At 46.3% G+C, this 23,809-nt stretch overlaps 1 protein-coding gene and 1 long non-coding RNA gene across 3 annotated transcripts in view; one reads left to right on the forward strand and one right to left on the reverse strand.

Moving 5' to 3' along the window:
* LOC310698370 overlaps positions 1-23,809 on the reverse strand; it is a 758,866-nt gene that overhangs the window by 427,196 nt on the left and 307,861 nt on the right. The gene's annotated exons all lie outside the window — the stretch shown is intronic.
* On the forward strand, positions 15-21,116 carry AMER1 (APC membrane recruitment protein 1). Of its 2 annotated transcripts, XR_014521364.1 has the most exons (3): positions 15-173; positions 6,498-10,658; positions 11,841-21,116. XR_014521364.1 is itself a non-coding variant. In XM_083485022.1 (2 exons), exon 2 carries the CDS (start codon positions 6,582-6,584, stop codon positions 9,897-9,899), a length of 3,318 nt encoding a protein of 1,105 aa, XP_083341148.1. In that variant the 5' UTR covers positions 15-173; positions 6,498-6,581; the 3' UTR covers positions 9,900-21,116. The 2 variants fall into 2 exon arrangements, 1 of the variants encoding a protein (XP_083341148.1); XM_083485022.1 differs by having other exon boundaries at positions 6,498-21,116.

The following is a 23,809-nucleotide window of genomic DNA, read 5'->3' on the forward strand; positions in this document are numbered from 1 at the left end:
CCCTGCCTCTCGGTAGTAGTAGCAGCCGGGAGCCTCCGGCCCCCACCTTCCCGTCTCTGCCCCTGCTCCGTGCTGGGTTTGGCGAGGCGAGAGCCATGAATGTATTGCCAACTTTCCTCCAGACGCGCGCTGTGCGGCGGGTCCTTGCGCTCCGGGAGCGCACGCAGAGGCGGGTGAGTGGGGACTGCAAGGCGAGCGAGAAGGGAGGGTGCCTGCCTGCCCTTCTCCTGCAAGCTATACTGGCCTGCTTGGAAGTGCCAGGAGGAGAGGCGCCCGGCCGGCCGCAGCACAATCGCCCGGGGCTTGCTCGCGCAAACAGCCTGCGATATTTACGCGTTTGCAGTTTACCGACACATTCTCTCCCTTCTGTCTTTCGCGCGCGTGTACGTGTGTGTGTGTTGGGACTGGTTGTGTGCACGCGTCTTTTTCTTTTGTGTCGACTCCTGCAGGAAGTCGGGAGGCCTTTTTCGCTTGCTTCTCCCCCCACCCCCCGCCGCCCTTTCTTTCTGCTGTTGCCATCTCTTTTGGAGGAGAAAGAAAGAAAGGACAGGCGCGGGTGGGATTTGTGGAGCGGAGCCGATCACCTATCACTCCATCGCAGAATGTATGTGAGGCGTCCTCCGGTTCTCTAGCCTCTTCCTTTACCTCCGTCGGCAGTCTCCCTCCCTTTCCCCCCACCCTTGGGTAGGCCGGGCGCTGGGTAGCTTTGTTGCTGAGTTGCCGGAGCTTGCGGTGGCTGGTGGTGGCTGGCCTCCCCTGCTGAGATCACCCCTTCCCCACCGCAGACGCGCCGCGCTTCTTAAGCATCCTATTATTTTTAAGAGGCCAGGATAGCTTAGAGGCAAACCTGGTGATAGTTTGCCTGCAGGAAGCCCTAGGATTAGACCCTGGTACCTCCCTCTTCTATTTTATTTTTAAAGGACCAGGTAGCAGTGCTAAGAAGCACACTTCTGCAGCTTTTCAGAACCAGAAAGCATTTCGAGTTGGAAAGCATCAGGATCGGTGAAATCAGAATCTATCAGCTTCCTGTGCTCTTTTTCAGAAAATGGGGTGGTAGCTTTGTGGTGGTGCACAGGCTTTAAGTGCAGAAGAACCAGGTTTGATTCTTAGAAAATGTGGGTGATGGGAAATTCTTCTGCTAGAGAGCTGTTGTCCATCAGAGCAGACTATATTGGGCTAGATCATGGAGTCCCTGTACCATCATCTTCCTTTGGCCCTCCAGATGTTCTTGAAGTACAACTCCCATCAGCACCAGCAAACATGGGCAGTGGCAGGGGGAGATGGGAGATGGGAGATGTAGTTCAACCACACCTAGAGAGCCAAAGGTTTTGGTGAAAAACTAGTTTGGCTGGGTGTATGACACTTTCCTATGTGATTATGCTCCATCCACTTATTGCCCTCTCTGTCTGGGGAAAAGGGCATATGAATAGTGTGGCCTCTTCACCATGAAACTCTCTGGCTTGGTGGACTCTTGCCTTTAATATCTTAATCCTCAAGAGGTGTTAGGCTGCTGGGTAATAGGGACAGGGTTTTTTCAGTGGTGGCCCCACAACTTCGGAACTCCCTCCTTGCATAGATACACATGACCTCATGACTGCTGGTGTTTAAAATTCCAAACCCTGAAAACAGTTGTCTGTGTTTCGCTGAATTGTGTTGTGCATAAAAAAAAAATAGCTGCTACTATCCTTGGGTGTATATTTTATTTTCATGTGTTTTAGAATCTTGTAAACAGCCTTGTGAAAGTGGTGTGCCTGGAAAGGTGGGCTTTTTTGTTTTTTTAAGTAAATAAAGAGACTTTCTTCCCCCCAACGCAGTTCCCTGATTGTACACCTAAAATGCTGCGTGTGGATGTGTCAAACTTCACTTTGGAAATGCACAAGTGTTGTAAAATTGCACGCCTTAACATTGGCTGCAGCTTCTTATTGAATGTAAATTCCATCACTTAGTCGCAAATATATGAAATTTCTGGGGGGAACATTTTTCTCTCTCTCTCTAGGCCTACATAAATCCAGGTTTGATAAGACAATGAACTCAGTGGTGGAGCATCTGTTTTGCATGCAAAAAGTCCCAGGTTCAATCCCCAGCATCTCTAGGTAGGGCTGGGAGAGAATCCAGCCTCAAACCCTGGAGAGCCACTGCCAGTCAGTGTTGACAATACTGAAATAGACAGATTGGTGGTATGGCTCAATATAAAGCAGGTACCTGTGTTTCTGTGGCTGGTCCTTCAAGTCCTGCCGATTTACAGCGGGACTTGGCTTCCTTGCGTTGTGTTTAAGTATCATAGAGACTGACATTGTTTATTTATTTATTGTATTTTCCCCCCACCCTTTTCTCCAAGGAGCTAATGGTGATGTACGCAGTTTTGCCCCTTCCTTACTTAAACCCCACAACAACCCTGTGAGGTAGGTTAGGGTGACAGGCAGTGAATGACCCACGCTCACCCACTGAGCTTTATAGCTGAGTTAGGATTAGAACCCTGGTCTCAAAAGTAATAATATTCCCACTCTCTTAACCCCACACTGGCTCTCCCCTGTTACCTGTGGCTTGTGTCCATCACAAGAGAAAAGTGACAGTCTTGTGGCACGCCTTTAAAAAAACTGACAGATTTATTATTGATCAATCCAGCTTCTCCAAGATGTTGTTGGACTACAACTCCCATCAGCCCCAGCCAGCATGACTGGCGGTCATCGATGACGTGAGCTGGAGTCCAGCAGCAGGGTCAGGATAGGCCCTAGGGGCATTATAAAACAACAAGAGTCAGAAAACCTAGCTGAATCTTCTTCAAGGCACACAGAGATCTATCTACAGTTAGGTATATCAATAGCTAGGGTTTGTTTTTTCCTTTAAAGAAAAGGGGAAAAAATGAAGCCTGGGTTTCAAGTAAAAGTCAAGAGACACTTATTTTGGACATCTCTTGCACACGTTTTTATATTTGTGCTAGGATAATTTATTTCCAGATTTTAGAATTCCCAGCCAGATCCTATGCATAATTAAGTGCACAGGACTGTAGGCAAGGTCAGGCAAATCTGGTGTCAAAAGGAATCATCTGGACAGTTTTGTAAAAGTAGTTAATGACATCTATGTTAATTGCTGTCAGCTTTTCTTTGTGATAGTTGCATTAAATGAATACATACAGAAGAACTAATGTTGACCATCATTTGACCCCATTTTTAAAAAATCATAATTGGGGTTGGAGGCTTGCATCTGCTTGCCTCCCTACTCGTTTTACAACATTGTATGTCCTGCGAATGCATGAACACAGTTTATAGCAGGACTGAGCAACCTCTAGCCCATCAGACTAATAATGCCTGCTCATTTGGCTCACCGGACTGTTTTGGCCATGCTACACACACCTGCCAGTCACCTGATGTCTTATATGATGCTAGGGGTGGACAGGTTAAAAAGGTGGCTGCACTGGGCCAGAAACACCAGCTGATAGTTGGCACTTTAGGAGACTCATGCTCGGTTCTTCTTAAGTCCTGACCATCCTCTGGGACCTCCCAAGAACTGCGTGCTGAGCTTTGAAGTTCCTAGCAACCAGATGATTTCTGGCACTTCAAAGTGCTGCACAGAGCTGTTTGCAGGAGGCTTGCAGAGAATCCTGCACAGTGCTTTTAAGGTTCTAACAATCATTGCCACCTCATTTGACATCAGGTAATTGACAGGTGCGGCAGCCTCCCACCTTTCAAATTTGGTGGTGTAGTGGGTAAAGAAGAATCTTACAAGGTTAGAGTGTTAAAGGTGGCCTGATAGACCATCAAGCATAACTCCTCGCTTGGCATAAGTGTGGGGAACCTTTGGCCCTCCAGGTGTTGCTAAACTAGAACTCCCATCAGCCCTGGCAAGCACAGCTAATTACCAGGGGTGATGTGAGATGTAGGTGAGAAGCATCCGAAGGGCCACAGGTTCCCCACACCTGGGGTAGAGGCTCCCCAGTAGATGGCTGTCCAGCCCCTGCCGAATCCAGGAGATTCATTAAGCTCTTGTGAAATTGTTTTCTGTGAAGACGAGTTGTGTAAAGCAAAGCACCAACAGTTGACCAACATGAGCTCATCAATTTAGAATTTGTGCGGCTGTTAGCGATGGCTGCGACAATTCAAATGAAAGGCTATTCCATTGTAGCTGGAGAGCTATGCAAGAGAGTGAAAGTGATTTGACATGATATTAAAAGTTGGCTTGTGATGCAATACCAAAGGTGAGATGGTGTTTTGAAGTCGGGTGGCCTTTGGTGAAATAAAGCTGGTATTTGGTGGGGAGGGGCTTGCTTATGCAGCATGAGTGCCTTGGTGGGAAGTTATTTATTTACCCATATTTATTAATTTATATCCTGCCTGCCCTCCAAGGAGCTCAACACAGCATGCAATGTGTTCTCCCTCAACTCTTCTCTATCTTCACAACAGCCCTGCGGAGTAGGCCAGGCTGGGTGATAGTGACTGGTGCAAGGTCCTGCAGCTGTAGGCCTTCAGTCTGGGTTGTGTAAACTGCCTAGCACTGCCAGGGTATGGACTGAAGGCACGTGAACCCCCTTCCTGAAATGAAGCTCATCTGGGTCTGGCCAGTGCCTGCATAGGTGGCCACCTGGGAATCACATGAATGTTAAAAGGTAAAGGGTAAAAGGACCCCTGACCATTAGGTCCAGTCGTGGCCGACTCTTGGGTTGCGACGCTCATCTTGCTTTATTGGCCAAGGGAGCCACTGTACAGCTTCCAGGTCATGTGGTCAGCATGACTAAGCTGCTTCTGGCGAACCAGAGCAGCGCACGGAAACGCCGTTTTATCTTCCCGCCAGAGAGGTACCTATTTATCTACTTGCACTTTGACGTGCTTTCAAACTGCTAGGTTGGCAGGAGCAGGGACTGAGCAACGGGAACTCACCCCATCGCGGGGATTTGAACCGCCGACCTTCAGATCGGCAAGCCCTAGGCTTTGTGGTTTAACCCACAGCGCCACCCGCGTCCCTCACATGAATGTTAGCACAGCTATTATACCTGGAGAACAACCTTTTTTACATCCCCTTCTGAATGCTTTAAAGTAGAGGCACAGGGAAGATTGTCTGGCATCTATTGACAGATCTCTGGGTGTAGTTATCTAACAAGGCTTTGGAATTTAATCCCAGAAACTGTCTCAAGATAATCTTAAACAGAACAGTGCTGATGTAGAAAGTTTTCAAGCCATAGGGGTTATAAATGAAAATTTTGAAGCAGCTGTCTCTGATCTGATGTGACTACTATGATGGAAATGCTGCATTTGAGCACAGGCATTTTCACTTGGTCGGAAGCTGTTGAAGCCAGGTGCAAATGCGCCTGATGCCTAGTTAATTTCTAACACTGCATGAAACTCACTGCTCAGTATCAGTCTAACTTCTCAATGCTGTTGTGAGGATAAAGTTTGGAAGGGGAGAATGATGTACGTCACCTTGGAGGTAAGGTGGGATATAAATTCAATGTAATTAATTAATTAAAAGACTAAATTGTGTGTTTCTGTGCTCAGTGCAGCTTCCCTTTCCCTTTTAAGAGAGTTGGTGGGTGCTCACTATTAATGAGAGATAGAAGTCTGGCATTAATAACATTGCAGAGTCCCCTGCAGTTGCTTTGGCCTGTACTAGTCTTGGAATAAAAATTGCTACCAATGTTGACTGTCCGAAAAAGAATGGGGAAAAGCTCTGACTTGATCGATGACCTGATGTTAGAGCTCTATTTCATTCTTAAATGTGCCACCCTGAGGCCTGTAGCTCTCTCTTCAGTCCGTTGTGGGGCCACAGGAGAGGAGAGAGAGAATATGACCAATAAATTGGTGGAACAGCCAATTCCAGGATTTCTTAGGCCTCTTGTCTGAAAATTTATTTAATTTATTTCATACAATTGGATACACTGGGAAACCTCAAAGCAGATTATAAAAAGATAAGACAATAAAAATGAAGAAAAAACTACAGCCCTACTTTAATACACACACACACACACACACACACACACACAAATACTACATGTTAAAATTACCTCACCTTTCTAATCATCTAGTTAGAATGTTTTTAGCAGCTGCCGATAGGCAAGGAGTTCCAGAGAGCAGGTGCTGCCACACTAAATGACCAAGTTCTTACAAATATAGAACAGGTATTATGTGGCACCTGTTGCAGTGCCAATTCCACCCGTGGAAGTGGTTGAGTGGACACATGTGCAATAAGGCTTACATTGGGTTACATTAAATGTAATGTCCATTTGTGTATTTGTCAATTTCTCCTACATAAGTCTGCCAGCTATTTACCTAATGTAGGCTCTTCTGCTTTTTTTGAACAGCTGGGAGAAATGTAACAGAGGCAGCTTTCCTCCCATTTGTTACATCCCTCCCACATTTAGAGGTATGGGAGCCCCAAACAGGGCAGCTGTTGTGGTCCTGGCTTTGCTTGGTTATGATGCACTTGGATGAAATAATGCTCAGCACCAGTATAATCTCCTGATGCATTTCCTGTCCCCCCCTCCCCTTCTTTCCTTTTTCTTTCAGATCAGCCAGGATGCTTCACCCAGAGCATGTTGAGGAAGATGCGGCCGCAAGAGACTGCCCGTCCAGCTAAACCCGCATGCCAGAATGGCCGCCACGGAAGCTGCCTGCACTGGAAACAAACCTGGAGCCAAATCTCCACTGGTAGAGGAAGGCCATCACCATCAGCGTCTGCAGGAAGAGAATGGGGCAGCTGACCAGCTCTCTGAGCACAGCGATGCCTCCTTTGCCACGGTGGAGCCCAGCCGCCAGCCGCCACCTGCTGGGAAGCTCAGGAAGACTGCCTTCAAGCTCTTTGGTGGGAAGCGAAGCATCTGCACCCTGCCCAGTTTCTTTGGTGGGAAAAACAAAGGCCAGGGAAAGGGAGCTGCAAAGAAGGGCCTGAGCAAGAGTAAGACACACGATGGCATCAGCGACGTGGGGTACGAAGAAGCCAACTCGGGTGGCGGAACAGACTTCCCTCCTGCACAGCTGCCAAGTTCTCAGAGCGCTCTCCTGGGAGCAGACGCCAGCCTCAGGGTTGGTTTTGTCCGGCCATCAGCATCCCTCTCTGGAAGCTCTGAGGGCTTTGAGAAGAAGCCCTGTGGGGAGAAGTCCTTGTTCCTTCCACGCTCTAAGAAGGGGCTCAGGGGCCTCTTCAACAGCATCCGGCGCCACAGGAAGAGCAAAAGCACTGAGCCCGAGAGGACTGAGTTGCAGGAGTGGACTTCAAGGGATGCTGTGGCTGAAGGACTGCCCAGTGCGAGTAAGCAGAAGAGGGGTGACGAAACCCAGCAAGTCTTGAAGCAGGGGAGCCTAAAAAGCACTGCACTTCCGCCAGAACATGGGGAGCATTTCCATGATGACGCTTCTTCTTCACCTGGAGTAGCGGCTGGTCTCAATGAGTCAAGAGAGGAGGTCCAACCGGTGGCCAACGAAAGCAGCTCTGTAGGGGATGCAGCCAGAGGAGGGACGGGCAGCGAAAGCTCTCGAGATGCAGAGCTGGAAGCAGATGACACCCTCTGTGCTAACTCTGTGTGCGGAGAGTTCCCTGATGCTCTCCAGTCTGAGGACCTAGACAGCAGCCCTCCCTGTGTCCCATCTGGGGACCAGCTCAGCTTGATGTTTGGAGATGTCACTTCCCTCAAAAGCTTCGACTCCTTTACCGGCTGCGGAGACATCATAGCTGAACCAGATATCGACAGCATCGCTGAGAGTGCCACCACTGCAGAGCGAGGCAGGGATGTGGCCAAGAGGAGCTCCTGCCTAGTTACTTACCAGGGTGGAGGGGAGGAGATGGCCATGCCAGATGACATAGAGGAGTATCTGCAGCAGATGTGGGAAGGTGCCGTCAAAGCAGATGCTGGATACGAAACACGCCTTCCAGAACTCATGGCGAAATGTGAGCATCAGGGAGTGAACAGTGGCAAGCCAGAGGTCCACCTCTATCCTGAAGGCACAAGGGGTGACGTGGACATCTTAACACCACACAGTGACCAGCAAGAATCTGCTCCCAACAGCGATGAGGGGTACTATGACTCTACCACTCCAGGTCCTGATGATGAAACTGGCGATGGGCTTGAAGAAATCAAGAAGGACCGCCTCCCGAGGGACAGCTACAGTGGCGATGCACTGTATGAATTCTATGAACCAGATGATGCCCTCATGAGCCCCACTCGTGCTGATGAATCTTGGTTTGGGAGCAAAGTGTCCCCACCAGAGATCTTTTCCATGAGCCAGTTCTTGGACTTTGCTCTCCCTGACGAGAAGGATTTGGTGCAGATAATGGGCCAGAAGAGGGAAGTGATGGAAACTGAGGAGGAGAGGCTGGCTGCCATTCAGAAGCAGCTGCTCTTTTGGGAGATGCAGAGGGAGCCAACTTTGAAAGACCTGGATATCCTCAGCAAAGACCAGCACCACCCCAGAGAAAAACTACATACGGAATGTAACACGAAAGTGACCAGCTTAACCGACAAGAGTCCGAGTGGCCTTGGCTGCGATCAGATGTCCCCCCCTGCTTTGAACAGTGGCCTGGATGCTGGAATTCTAACTGAGAAGCAAGAGTGGAAAGATTTCAAGGAGATGCTGTGCCCAGAGAAGCACTACAATGGCAGTGGGGGCCCTAAAGTGCACAGTGGGGGCCTTTTTCAGCATGTGGAAAATGGCTCAGTGTTGGATTCAGATAGAGAGCATCCAGGGCTTGAACCGGGTGCTTTAAGTGGCCTGGAGAATTCTGTAGCATTCCCTTTCTTCAAAACGCACAGCTGTCCACTCAATGAGCAGCCGAGCAGAACCGAAGCTGACTTTGGGGAGCCCCCCAACATGGAAAATGAACCAGAACAGGCCGTTAACTTCTCCCAGGCATTGGTGGAGTTCACCAGCAGCGGGACTCTCTTCTCCAGCCTCTCTGAAAGCCTTGGGAGCTCTGATTCAGGCTCTGCGTTCACCCAGAACCTCCCTGCCCTCCCAACGATGGTCACGTTCGACATTGTCGATGTGGAGCAAGAAGGCGAAGGGGAGTGCGAGCAGCACCTGGGGATGAACACTGATGAGGACATCGCTGCATCCTTTGAGGCCTTTGACGATAGCTACGCTGCAAAAGAATCCTTCGCCGAATGTGACGAGAGAATGTTTCCTGGGTGCTTCCAGAGCTCTTTCCAAAGCTGCAACTGGGGTGTCACCAGCCTTCCCCGGCGCATGAGGCTTCAGGAGATGAGTCCTCCCATGCCAGAGCCTCTCTCCAGCTGCAGGAGGAGCAGGTCCCTTGACACTGAGAGCTTGGAGTTTGAGCTGGCTAGCTTGCAACTCTCCAAGGGTGGTTTCAAGCCTTTTGACCTCTGGTCTCGATGGAGTGGCTGCAGGAAGGATCCTGTGTCTCCTGGTCTAGATGCAGACCGTGAAAATGCTCTGGGCTCTCCAGAAGGAAAGGAAGGAAGTGATGCTGCTGTCTTTCCTTGGGCAGAGCTGCAGCAGAATGTATCATGCAGGGAGGATTTTCCCTCGCAAGGCGTGAAACCGTGGGACTGTGACCTGAGCACCCCAGCCTTCCAGAGCACATGGGGTGCATCGGAACAGCCAGGTATGGAAGCACCTTGCATGCCCCTGGTGCAGGAATCCGCCAAGGAGTCTGGTGGGAAACCTCGCGCAGATGGGGCCAGCGATCCGGCACCGATGGCAACCAGACCAATGGCCAGGCCATCCAATTTGCCTCTGCAGACTCCTGCTGTGCCCCAGGAGGTGTGTGCCTCCCACAGGCCTGGTGGGGACAGCGCAGGTAAAAAACTTGCTTGGGTCCTTCCTTTGGGAGAGAAGGGGGCTGACCTGCTCCCGGACCCCAGCTTCACCCATTCCCCCGACAAGCCAGCAATGTGCAAACCTGCAGGTGTGACACAAGGAATGTCCCAGCTTCACAGCAAGCAGTGCTGAGACCTTCTGATGGCAAGGCTGAGCGTCGTGGGAGCGCCGACTCTCTGATCTGCAGAAAGGGAAAGCCCCCACGTTGGAGGTGGCTGCTTGTGCTGCCAGCTGTTGGAACACCGCGATGAATGTAACAGTAGCCAAATAGCTTGCAGGAGAGGGTTAAAGGAGGATTAGGGTGGGTTTGGTTCCCTAGGGCCTGCAGGGAGACTTGGAACATTACAGATGGTTAACTTTGATTTGAAATTGGGTGGTGGTGGTAGTAACCAATTCTTTCATTAGTGGTGGGTAAGGCAGAGTGTGCCTGATAGGACTTCTGTTATAACTCATCACTGCTTGATGGTGCTTCTTGTTGGGTTGATGCTGAATTGCACTTCCATAGTGTGAACCACTGTTAATCCTGAACACAATAGAGGGGAAAGGTGCCAACACCTTGGCTTGGAGATATTCAGATATGATGTAAGAGAGCTCTGGAATGTCCAGCTTGCCCTTTAGTTAAAATCAGAAAAAAACAATTTCTTAAAACCGACTAACTGGGTGCTTTTTAACAAAAAACGAGTGGTTGTAACAACTTTAAGAAATGGGATGGTTTGCTGGTGGTAAAAAGAAAAAACTATTTAATAAACGTTCTGTGTTTTTGACAGCACAACCCTATTGTGCATTCCTTCTCTGGAAGCATGCCCCACTGAGTTCAGTGGGGCTTGCTCTCAGCTAGGGGTGCATTGGTTTGCAGCCTTGTAGTGCAGTCATGTGCAGATCTACTTAGAAGTAAGTGCCACCCTTTTCCAAAGGGGGGGCGCTACTTGCAAGCAGTTGTGCATGCAGAGCCATCTGTATCAGGTGCAAAGTGTGTTGCCTGCCAGGGGTGGGTGGGTGAGAGTGGCAAAGCATTGGGCATGTGGTTCTAATGAGGCAAAGTTTGGCCAGGGGAAAAGAAGTACTAGGAAGACATTTAAAAATTTGGCGTATTTTATGGATGCTGTCAGTATGGAGTGGCACCCAAGTGACTGCAGAGCTGCAGACTTCGAATAGATATGGTGTGTGTGTGTGTGCTTTAAGCTAAAAGCAGCAAACTCTGTTTCAAACTGTATCCCTTTTTAAAGATTTGAATCCCATTATTTCCTTATGACTAAATCTCACTCAGTGGGATGTCCAATGAAATGAATTCTCCTGTGTGCCCCCAGAACAGAGCCTCCCCCCCCCCAAAAAATAATTTACTCTTGAATACTTGGGTTCTAATGCAAATCTGGGCAAGCGTATTCACCATACTGTGGTTTAACTGGCTTGTGTAATGCAAGGCTGGCGTTCTGTTGTTTGTAAATAAACGATATCAAGGATGGGGAAACTGTGGCTCCCCAGGTGTGGCTGGGCTACAGCTCCCAGCACCCCTGACCATTGGCCATGCTAGGGCTAATGGGAGCTGGCTGTCTGGAGCATAGCTGTCAACTTTTCCCTTTTCTTGCAAGGAATCCTATTTGAAATAAGGGAATTTCCCTTTAAAAAAAAGGAAACGTGGACAGCTATGGTCTGGAGGGAGCTATATGATGGGCTTCTGCTTATAGATGCTATGTTGCAAGGCCAAATGTAGCCTTCATTGGAAAATCTGTTTCCTCTCTTCCATGCAGGGCTGGCCCAAGAAGTTGATTGGAAAATCCAAATCTTTCCACACATGCAAACAGATGCTACTGTTTAATCAGCCAGAAAGGTCTCCATCAAAACTCCACTTGAAGGGACCTTGTGAAAGCATGTTGGAGCTGTTGCTGGGGATGTACAGGAGGGCTTCTTGGTGGATTGAGCCCCAGGAATCAATTCTGTTCACCTCTTTCTCAGCTGCCCCTTATGGGATTGCAACATCTATTGCTTGAGGTGGACATAAGAAGAGCCCCTGTTGGATCAGGCATATCTAGTTCAGCTTAGTTTTTCTAACTGTGGCCCATTAAATGCTTCCAGGAAGGCGGCAAGCAGGGCTTGAAGGAAACAGACCGCCCCCCCCCCTTGATCAACTTGCCTTGTGAGAAACCTGCCATGGCCTTCTACCCAGAAGTGATATTTCTGAAAGGTAAGGCTGGCAGTAGAGGAGGGTCCTCAGAAATGCATGAAACTAGCACTAATCTGTCTAGTCGAATCTGGTCAACTCTTGACTAGCAGAAGCTGTCCAGGGATTCAAATTTGGGGGGGGGGTCTTCAAAGCCCACTATGCAAGGGGCCTTTTTTGGTTGCAGGGGGAGGAGATGCAAGTACCAAAGACTGGGGTGTCCTATATTGGAGGTGGGGAATCTGGCTCTCTGGATGTTGCTGGATTCCCATCAGCCCCAACCAGCATGGGAGCTGTGATTTGTCTTCTGGTCCAGGAACACCTGGAGAGCCACAGGTTCCCCTCCCCTGCTGCACATGCAGAGCAAATGTTCTGCTGCTAAGGCGGGCCTTGACCTCTTGTTAATTTGCTCTGGAAGAGTCATATCTGGCATGGTAGCTTTTATAGGGGAAATCATTTTGAAAGATGTGGTGCACAACTTGCTGCTTTGCTCAAGGAGTGCCCATACCTGCCAGTGTTTGTTAGCTAATAAATCAGAGAAGAAGACCAGCAAGAGGAAAATCCTACATTAAAGCCAAGTCCCTTGAAGCTGCTGTCAGTACAAGGGCAACTTCAGAGGAAGGGCCCTACCTCACTGCTTTGCATTCAAAAGATCCCAGGTTCATTCCTCAGTGGCACCTGCAGGTAGGGCTGGAAAGGGTTTCTGCCTGAAACCTTGGACAAATGCTGCCAGTCAGTGTAGACAGCACTGAGCTAGATTGGCAAAATGTTCTGATTTGGTATGAAGCAGTTTCTTATATTCTATCTTCCCTTCCCTATCTTCCTTTCTTTTTTTAGCAGTGAGTATGTAAATACTATGTAGTAAGACTCTATTATTATTATTTTTAAAAAAACACCTCTGACCAGCCTCTTATGAAAGATTAATCTTATTTCCTGCTGTAGCTCAGAGCCAGCCAAAGAGAGTGAGGAACCTGAGGTGGAAAATCCAAATGGTTTATGCATACCTTAAACTAATTAAGATAGCATCAAGAAGTTTTCTTGCACTGGGCTCTTTCTGTTCCTTTGTGGGGCTCTTCATGTTCATTCCAGCAGGGCTCAGCTGGGAGAGTGTTGATGTACTTACCCAAAGGCCAGATCTGTCTCTGCCTATAGTACTTCATGGCACAACAAATCTCCTTTCTGTTCATCATCCTCCTCCAAAGGAGGATTAGCCATGTGAGATGGGTTGCCAGGTTTTTGCCTTTCTGTTATCTCATGTGGCTAAACATCCCCTGAAGTTCAGAGGGGGCTAAGCACATGGCAAAAGGGTGTGTGTGGAGTTCTGAGCTAGCCAAGATTTCCCCCCTCAATTGAGAACTACATGCCGACCTTTTCCACGTACATCACCCACTATGAAGGATGCTTCCTCGCGTGAGAGAACCTAGGCAACTGATAGCCCACCCTGTCCCAAATGCTAGTGCAGAGGTGCTCTGACAAGACAGAGAGTGCATGCTCTCCTGCTGGGAGTGCATGCATGCCAGCACGTTGAGCTGCATGCTAGCAAATCAGTTCTGTCCTGCTTTCTTTGCCTGGAGTGGCACCTGGCCGGAACTTCTTGTCTTGTGATTCTATGTAATGTGTAGACTAGCTTGCAGCCTGCTCATCACTCCTGCCTTCACTAAGCAACTGAATTAACATCAAACCCAAATCCTCCTTTGCTTTCAGTAGAAAGCGCAGTCAGCTGAATGTTCTGTGAACTGGTGTCAGACCTTTGTTCTCAGTACACATGGGGCAGGTTGAGGGTGGGGCTTGCACCCACACCCCTGCACCTCTGAAGCTTTAGCTTTCAAGTGTTCAGGGGACTTAGGAAACAAGCTGCAGAGCAGTTGTGGATGAGGTCCTTCTCCTCAAGCTCTTGATTTGACAAAGAATCCCTCCTGTGGGATGGAATGTAAACATTTGCTTAAAAGATAAGTATCTGGGCAAGACAGGGACACTGGGAACCAAATGTCCAGATTCGCAAATCCACCCATGTTAGATTGCATAGATCTTTTAGGCTTGGATGTCTGCCTGATTAATGGCCCCATTGACCCAAACACAACCAATTGGCCATGCAAAGTAACTCACCGGGGGTCTAACAAGCCTCCATGTTTTGGTATCTGTGTGGGACTGCCAGTGAAGGAGCCTTGTCAAGCAGATGCCAAGCTGCTGGGCCTGTCTCATTTTGCCTCTGTTCTGAATTGCTACCGCTCACAAACTAGAACTATTAATGACCACACTGTATCGCACACAGGTTTTCACTGTGGCCTGCCATGGCCAAGTTTTCAATGTGTTTTGGGTTAGGTTGGAGGCATGGCAGGTCCCCCCGCCCCCATTTTCCTTTTAAACACATCACCAAAGACATCTTGTGAAGTTTGTTGTCAAATGGTGTAACTCTTGTTGATAATGTATTTGTGTAAAAAAAACAAAAAACCAACAACTCTGTGCTAATAAGAATGTTCTTCTACAAATGTGTGTGTAAGCATTTTGGTTTTTACATATTTAATGGGGGAATTTTAAAAAAGAAAAGAAAAACATTTTTATACAAGTGTGTACAACAGTTTGACTCTGCCTTGGTAATTTGACCTGTTTGTAAAGGATTTTTCAATCTTCGTACTATATAACCTTTCCTCTGTCTCTTTTTAAAATTACCATCTTATCTGATTTGGTCTGTGGCTAAAAACAATGATTTGGCACACAGAAATGACAGCAGGACAATGGGGTTGCAGAAGCATGAAAGGTTGGCTGCTTGTTCGTCTTTCTCTCTTCCTATGGTCTTGTTTTTTGGATTCTTGGCCAATGGTAGAAGTACCTGCTTTGCATTCAGAAGGTCTTGGGTTCCCTTCCCATATCTTCACTTAGGGCTGGGAAAGATGCTTGCCTGAAACTGCAGAGCCACTGCTTGTCAGTGTAGAGAATGCTAAGCTAGATGGACCATCGTCTGACTCAGGGTAAGGCATCTTCCTGACTTGAAAGACGTAGAACAGGGTGGCCAACCTGTGGCCCTCCAGATATTGTTGGACTACTGTCTCCATCATCCCTAACCAAACTGGCTGGGGCTGATGGGAGTCCGGCAACATCTCTGGAGAGCCATCGACTCCCCACTCCTGACCTAGAATAAGGTTATCGGACATCCCCGTTTCCTGGGGACAGTCTCCAAATTTACAAATCAGTCCCCATTGAAGTTGAAAAGTGTCCCCAGACTCATTGGAAAAAATCTGGTAACCTTAACCTATAAGGTAGGGAAGGTTGACTTCAGTAGTGAAGCTAACTGTATTTTAGAATTATTTATGCAGAATGTGGTAGGATCTTGGATATGGGTCATGTTTTAGACTTTTTCCCCACACTAAAGGGGGGGGAACCCTCACTGCACATCAAAAATTAGTTTTGAGGGGAAATGTTTAGCATGGCCTTTTTTCATGGCTAGTTCACCATGAAGATTTTAAGTTGGGGAACATTCAGAAATTGGACCTCCCCAAGACAGTCTAAAGCAGTCCAATTTAGAATTATGCCAGCTCATCTTGCACCCCTCAGTAATGTATCAGATGGCTCTAAGGAAAGAAATAAAAGGCCATGATGATTTGTGTCTATGGCTATAACCCAGAACATTGCCCACTGTAGCCCCTTCACTAATACTGTTGTCTTCCTAAGACTAAGAATAGCTTTGCCAAGGAAGACATTCAGTAGTCCAATGAGTAGATGAAAGTCTGTACAATCAAAGCTTGAATATTTGGCTGCAATCCAAAGAGGTGAAATGCATCCAAAAGAGAGCACTGTGTACAAATACATAGCTTTGACTTTTAATTTTTAATAGAACTGTTTCCCCAATTGTTGAAGAGGCAAGCTACTATCCATGGTAAAAAGCTCTTTTTCTCTCCAGTCATTGGAACTGTTGCTTGATGAGTAAAGACTGATTGTTTGCAGAGTTCTGCACTGTGATTGCCTACAATATCTGTTGATGCTCATTTGAGGCTGGTTCTTTTTCTCCCCATGAAGCATAATGTTTTTATAACAAGAGGTCCAGAATCTTCATGAGTGATTCTAGTAGGAATTGTTGGGTGGTGTGGGACTGCTTTGGAGAGGCTTCTTTTCAGGTTTTGCAATCTTGTGCAGTTCCATTAAGAATGGAAGTATCTTTGGTTTCCTTTGGATGGCATTGGGTTCAAGCCAAGGAATACTGGGATTCAAGCTGGGATTCCTGTTGCAATGGGGCAACAATTGGTTGGTTAGTGTTAAGTGGTTGGGCGTGGAGATAGCATTGGTACTATTACTAGAGGAATAGGCAACATGAATTCACATGCTCTAAACCACTGATATTCAACTGGTGGGTCGGGACCCACTAGTGCATTGTGTCCTGCTCCAACGTGGGTTGCAACAGGAGAACTACCACCATGCAAACATATGATGAAAAATTAAGAAACTGGTCCCGGAATGCATATGCAGGTTAAAAGTGGATCTAAAAAAGGTTGAAGATACCTGCTCCAACCCATGCTGACTTCTAGTCTAGTGTGATCTAGGGTTGGTTAGGGGTGGATTTGCTTTACAGTCCATTAGCATGTGTTTAAAACTACAGGACTTCAGGATGTCTTGCCAGATAAAGCATAACTAAGCTGTGCTAAGTGATCCTGTGGATGCTTAAGAATTTAAGAAGTCATTTGCTGGGATCATATTGAGCTCCAGCTAAGTCCAGCATATTTGTGAAAGTCCCAACAATCAGCAGGCGGCAGATGGTCCAGTTCTTACCTCCCTCCAGATTAAGAATAAGTGGACAGTTGTTACAGTGGAGGGAAGGAAGATGTGGAATCTCCCCACAACCTGTACCGAGACCAGTTCCTTTTTTTAACTTGGTCAGAAGCGATTTATAGTTAGGGCGGTGAGCAGTGAGTTTGCAGATCATACCTTGTTATTTTAATGTTGTGAACGTCCAAATGGGTAGGAAAGAGCCCTGAAAGGGTTGCTTTGCAAATGGGGTGAAAGAGCAACAAAACAGCAAGTTAAGATTCAGTGTGGGTGTAAAGTGATGTATACTGGAGCAAATAAATCCTAATGTTCTACACATGCTGAGGGGATTAAGAACAGGTAATCAGGAAAGATATTTAGGGTGAATGATGAATATATAGATCAATGAAAACATCAAACCAGTATGAGGTAGCTGGGGGGAAAGGGAAACTCCTTGCTAGGGATTATTAGGAAAAGGATTGAAAAATAAAAGCTACAGTAGTATAATGCCCTTATACAAATCTATGCTGTGGCCATGCATACAATGCAGTGTATGGTTATAGTCAGTGAATCTCAAAAAGAAGACAGGGCAACCAAAAGCAACTGGAAAGTGGAGGACCTTCCAGTTAAGTTAAAATGTGGCCTTTTTTTAAAGGAAGAAAGAAGTGACTAAATACTATAATCGAAGAAGAAGAAAAACCTTGCCTGAGAGTAAGCCCTACTGAATTCAGTAGGGGTTACTTCTAATGGAACATGATTAGGATTGTACTGTAAGGCACAGAATGATGGGATGCTTAAATTGTACAGGTGTTTCTCCCTCCTTTGTAACACCAGAAGGGATCATCAAAAAAAAAACCCAACATTGATTAGTGGTAGATTCAGAAGACAAGAGTTTCTTCATTGCGTGCATAATGCAACTTACAGAATTGGCTGCCTTAGGATTCATTTATTTTATTCTATTCCATGTATGTCCCTTCTTTCCTCCATAGAGCTTACTGTGGCATACATGTTTCTCCCTCCCCCCTAATGCTACATATATAATGCAGGTCAGATTACCAGGTGCTGTGCCTACACTGCACATCCGAGATTTATCTATTTTTCTATAGGTTTCATTGTTGTTGTATACATTCATGGAAAATTTTTATGGGCTGTTCTTTTTACTGTCTATTTTTAAAGAAAGGTGCAATTCTCAGTTTTGAAAGGGGGGGAAGCATTGGCTACTGCTTATACATGTGCAAAACAGTGGCGGGGGCGCAGCATGCTGTTCAGAGGTCATTGCTGGACTATAAACTGACAGCCATCTTGGAAGATTTTAAGTCCCCCTACCTTTTTCATTCACATATACCCCTTGCTTTTCTGGGCTCTAATATGCATTTAATAACTTTTTGTAACCCTTGTCGAATACTGTTTTGTGGTGTTCTCTCTGTGTGTGTGTCTTTATTTCTGCTTTAATCTGTAAAGGGTGTCCCATTTTTTTCTTGCAGGTCATCTTGGTTGCTACTTAAAGCTAATAAACTTGCGTATTCCCCCCCTCCCCTTCCTTTTGGTGAAAACTTGATCCACAGTTAGGATGGTTCTCCCCTAGATTTACATTAACAGAAAAACCGGAAATGCTAAATGCCGTGAAATGTTTTCTCTGTTGAATAAGGTAGCCAAGTTCCTTTTCCATTTTTTTCTGGCTGGTCCTTTTTAGTAAACTATGCCTCCTTGAGTTAGCTACAGCCTTTCATTCCACATTCATTGGCAAGAATGTGGATTGACACCATGCTTTGTTATGGGGGGGATTTGGATGAAACTTAAAACACCTGAGTCTTCTTCTTTCCCTCAAAGATAAGAGGACTGGTTCTAATAAGTAAAAATCAAATGCATTCCAATAGTACTACTTTTCTTTGGAAGGAGATAACTGCAAATTCCTCATATGGCCTTGTATCAGTTGAAGAACACTGTTCACATCTCAGTGTCAGTTCCTGCCATTATCTGGTCTTTATTGCACCACCTTCAGCCTTGTGGGATATACTTTTGCTTTTCACTGAGGACCAGCAGCTGAAGTCAGGTACCACTGAACCCAGGAATTTTGCTTTGAAGTGCAAAACCAAGTGGAGCTCACAGTCCTTCCATACAGAAATGCACTCCTAGCTACCCCCAAGCTTTCTAACATTTCTGCAGTACCATTTAAGGCAGGGAGTAGAGTTGTTCTGTTGCTGCTATTCTTAACCAGTTGGGAGTCAGAAATCCTTGAGATCTCCCAGCAGATGCAGATCCACCTTCTGTCTACCCCAGCCATGAAAGTATGCAATGCAGGGCAAATAGTGATGCAGCGTTCGAAGGATGACAGTGTATATTTCCTGCCAGTAGGTTTTGATAAACCTGTCCTGCAGCTTCTCAGGCATAACTGGGGACAGACTAACACTGATTGTTTTACAGCTGAGGTGGTTTTATCTCCAGGGCCAATATGGTTTTTGTAATGCTTGTGCAACCAGTAATGCATCTCTGCTTTTTTGCAAGTGAGGAATATAGTTCTCTATATATTCCCCCCTTAAAAAAACAAGCCCAACCCTATCTGTTGCACAAACGGAAGAAGGAGATTGAGGACTGTCAGACTGGCTGATGAAACTACCTCTTAGCCGCAAAGCTGGGTTATACTATGAAGAACCCAGCTGTAACATCAGTCTTCACCTTTCACAATGCTTGGATACTCCTGCACTGACTGAAGATGGGTGCAGTAACATATGGGGTTCCAACCACTTGGCCTTGCCTCTCCGTATCCTTGTGCACCTATTAATACTTCCAGGGTCATGCCTGGAGACTGATGCATCACTGTTTTGCAGAGCATTTGCTAAGTGTATGTCTTGTCATTGCGCGTTTTCCTACAGGACCCTCAGTGTGGGGCATTGCTTCTCCCAGTGTTTTTGAGGTGTCTCTTACCAGTTTCAGTTTTCCTGCTTCAGGTTACCTAAAGTGAGAGAGAAGGCGCACATTCATAACTGAGAATGGCAGGAATTGGAAATATTTGTAAGAGGGCCCCCCCTTTCCTACCCCAAAAAGGGAGTTGGTATCTGCTTTGTAAAGCTGTGAAGATAATCTCCCTATTTTGGGGGTGGGGAATAATTTGATAGTTCACTTGGTGCTCATTTTCCAAAATAAGTTATAAGAACTGGTCTGCCATGCTGGTTTGCTAAAAATGGCTCAAAGCTCACCCCTGCTGCCACCTCTGTAGGTGACTACCTTCAGTTATTCACTCTTGACTGGCTCTTAATCTGTGATGAGTGGATAAGAACACTGATCTACTTTACAGAGTTGCACACCCTCACTGTGAAGAACAGAGAGTGGTTTTCATCCTTGCTGCAACACTGGGCTAGGAGGAGAAACCTCCCACCCCAGAGCTGTCATGGGGATGAAAAACATTGACTTAACTTTGTAAGATCTGCTCTTTTGCCTGTTTTCTAAAGTGCTAAGACCTAAAAATATTGCTGTGCCAGAAGAGGATAAGCCCCCTTTCCTAGGTAAATGGAGGTCCAAAGGGAGAGGCTAGGCCCCTGGTTTTTGCAAAGGGCTGGTGAGCCACTGGAAGTAGCTTCATGGGCTGGATACAGGCCGTGTGTGCTTTGCACCCATGTTATGGGAATTAGTGACATAATGTCTGTAAGATGCTTTAAATTACTGAAGCACTAGAATTGTATACTAAGTGTTCCTCCTAAGCCTTGGTAGGCTTAAACATTCCATTGTAGTACTGTATTATTGGGGCTGGTCTTGGTCAATGGCTAATGTTGCTGTTTTGGTACAGGGTTTACATGTAAAGGCTTGAGAGGGAAGTGATTTTATGTACCCTAATCCAGAGAAGAAGATGCACACATGGATCTCCAAATTAGGGAATGTGGCCATAAGGCAAATCCAGATGTCCACTCTGCTGCTTTCAGTAGGATCCCCACATAGCTGGATCGGGGGGGGGGGACTATATAGAGCAGTGGTGGAATCCTGTGTCCCTCCAGGTGTTGTTGGACTCCCAATCCACATCAGCCCGACCAGCATGGACAATGGACAGGGATGGTGAGAACTAAAGTCTAATGGAGATTCAAGATTACCCACGTCCTGAGTTAATTGGTGACTTAGGATGCATAGGCCCAGTTTTACTTCTTACCATAGAACTTTGAAACCGTTCCTCGTGAAGGCAGTAGGATTTATCACAAGTAAGTGGTTTCAGGTTTTCAGCCTCTTATTTAAACACTGCCAGATACTCATTTATGCGGTTTGATTTAAACAAACTGTCACTCCATTATCCTCCATTGCTGTGTCAGCTGGTTTATGTTTTTGCTGAAGTTTCATTAATATTGGTTTATTTTATTTTCATTTTATCTTCAAGTTTTTAATGTGTTTTTCTTTGTTTTGCAATGTATGCCCTCCTTGCTGAAGTCTAATAAATAAATCTGAGGGTTTTTAAAGAGACCATCCTATTTCATTAGTGTCCTTTGATTTATTTCTTTTTACGGGAGCTTCTTCCTTGCTGATGCCATGGTCATAATCTTAACCAAAGAGGAAGAAATAGGAGAACAAAACAGTTTGCAATACGTCTTCCTATCAGCATTCACTAACCTGGTGCCCTCCAGATGTTTTGGGACTGCTCCAATAGGCAGAGTCTCAGTGCTAGTGCATGCCACAAAGAATCGTAAAAATATTGGCAATGCAATAAAAACATACACTGAACAATTGCACATACAAGATCAGCTCAAACATTTGCATATATAAAAGCAAACATATATGGAAATAACACATCAAATCACACTACAAATAAGATAGTATCTGGGATTTTAAAAAATCACTTAGAAGAATGTCTTCAACAGGTGTTGAAGGGACAAGGTGCCTGTCTGATGTATAAAGTGAGGGAGTTTCAAAGGGTAGTTGCCACCATAGAGCCTGATTCCTGTATGGAACACTCCTTTTGAGAAGATGGTACCTGCAGGATGCTCCTCCTAGAATCATAGAGATGGAGGGGACAACGAGAGTCATCTAGTCCGACACCCTGCAGTGCAGGAATCTTTTTGCCCAACTTGGGGCTTGAACCCACGACTGAGATTACCAATCTCGTGCTCTGCTGACTGAGCTAGCCCTCTCCTGCAGAACACAGCAATCAGTTGGGTTATGTAGAGAATAGGACCACCTTTCAGATATTCTTTTCCTGAGCTGTACAGGGCTTTGCACACCTCAACTAGCACCTTGAACTTAACCCAGTAGCTGAATGTCAGTCAGTGCAGTAGTAGCGTAGGATGGTGGTTATCCCACCATCAGTGAACAGTTGAACTGCCATATCTTACAGTAGTTTCATCTTCTGGCTCTGCCCCTCATAATCCACATTTCGGTTATCCCACCTGGCAGCTACCAGAGCATGGACAACAGTGGTCATGTTATCTCAGTCCAGAAATGGTTGTAGCTATTTTACTTTAAAAAAACTGGTAAAAAGCACTCCTAGCCACTGAAGTCACTGGACCTCTAGGAATCCAGACTATGAACCTTCTCGTTTAGGGAGAGTATGATCAGCACCTCTGCCTTCCCGGGATTCATTGTTAGTTTATTGGTCTTCCAGCTCACTATAGATTTCAGGCACCAGTTCAGGGCTACAGCTGCAGTGCTACAGAGAAACAGATCTGGGTCTAGTGAGCTAATGTACACACAAACCGCTTGGAATGCATGAAAGCAGTAACTGGCTTATAAAATGTATATAGGCTCTTGGTCTTGAACAAGTCACCAGGCTTTTGCACTCAGACTTCACTGAACCATGGAAGGCCAGCAACAACCCTATGCATTACTTGAACAGTCTCCCTCCCCACTTGAAATGAATGGTGTCACTGGGATGTCACAGGTGCACACAGCAAATGTGATGCTCCCAACCAGGCTAGAAATTTTATTTCTTAAAAAAATCTGGGTAAACAGTTGCACATGTGTATGTACCTTTGTAATGCTGTGTGCAGCATTTTCCATTTTGAGTAGCATCAGACCCTAGAAGTGTGTGTGTGCTTTGCAGGGAGGGAGGAGCTGACTGTTATTGATTTGAACATGAAAGCTAGAACTAAGCCAAGTGTGTGTTTGGCCATATGCACCAAAAAAAATCAGACTGGGGTGGGGGCTATGACATCCACACCAAGCTCCCATTGCAACAGTATAAACAGTATACACTCCTGTATTATAAGAACATTAGGAAAGCCTGCAGGATAAGGCCAGTGGTCCATACAGTGGCTGAACAGTTGTCTGTGGAAAACTCTCAAGCAGAACCAAAGCACAGAAGCACTCTCCCCTCCTGTGGTTCCCCGCAACTGGTATGTGGAAGCATTGCAGGCAGAGTATAGCCATCAATAGCTCTCCATGAATTTTATCTAATTCTCTTTTAAAGCCATTTAGGTTGTTGGCCATCACTGCCTCCTGTGGGAGTGGGTGCCATAGTTTAACTGTGATGCATAAAGGACTGACTTCCCTCTGTGCTGAATCTTCCAATGTCCAGCCTCTTTTCATGGCCACAAGTTCTAATGTTGCAAGAGAGGAAGGAAAACTTTTCTCTGTCCACTTTCTCCATGCCATGCATAATTTTTTAAACCTATATCATGTCACCTCTTACTCGCCTAAAGTCCCCAATACTGCAGCCTTTCTTCATAGGTGACTCACTCCACCCCCCTTGATCATATTGATTTCCCTTTTCTGAACCTTGCGATCACACTGCTGAGTTTAAGCAACTCTCTTTTTACAGGGTTTAGAATATGAGCCTCTGTTTTTGGCCGCAAGTGGATTTATTGAGGCAGTTGATGCTGCTGAGAGGACACCAGATGTGTGTGCAGTGGCTGGTTCCAGGTAAAAAACACAGATTAGCAGATGCTCTTGGCTTCCCAGCTGTTTTATTCTTACTGAACATCATCTGGGAGTGGGTGTTGTAATCAACTAAAAGAAAAAAGCTTAATTCCATTCCAACCCCTTAAAAAAAAAAAGCCTTCTAAGCTTAGCTTGGCTATTCCTGCTATTTCGGATGCTCAGGCATGGCTGCTGGTACTTACAGAGTCAAAGCTGCATCAGCCACACACAGAAGAAATACCAGGCTTGGAGGAGTTTTGCAGAAGTACAAAACATATTGAGAAGAAAAAACGTCTGGAGGGGGAACCCCCAAAGT

Source organism: Podarcis liolepis (assembly GCF_965112155.1).
Source record: "Podarcis liolepis genome assembly, chromosome: Z".
NCBI classification, from domain to species: domain Eukaryota; kingdom Metazoa; phylum Chordata; class Lepidosauria; order Squamata; family Lacertidae; genus Podarcis; species Podarcis liolepis.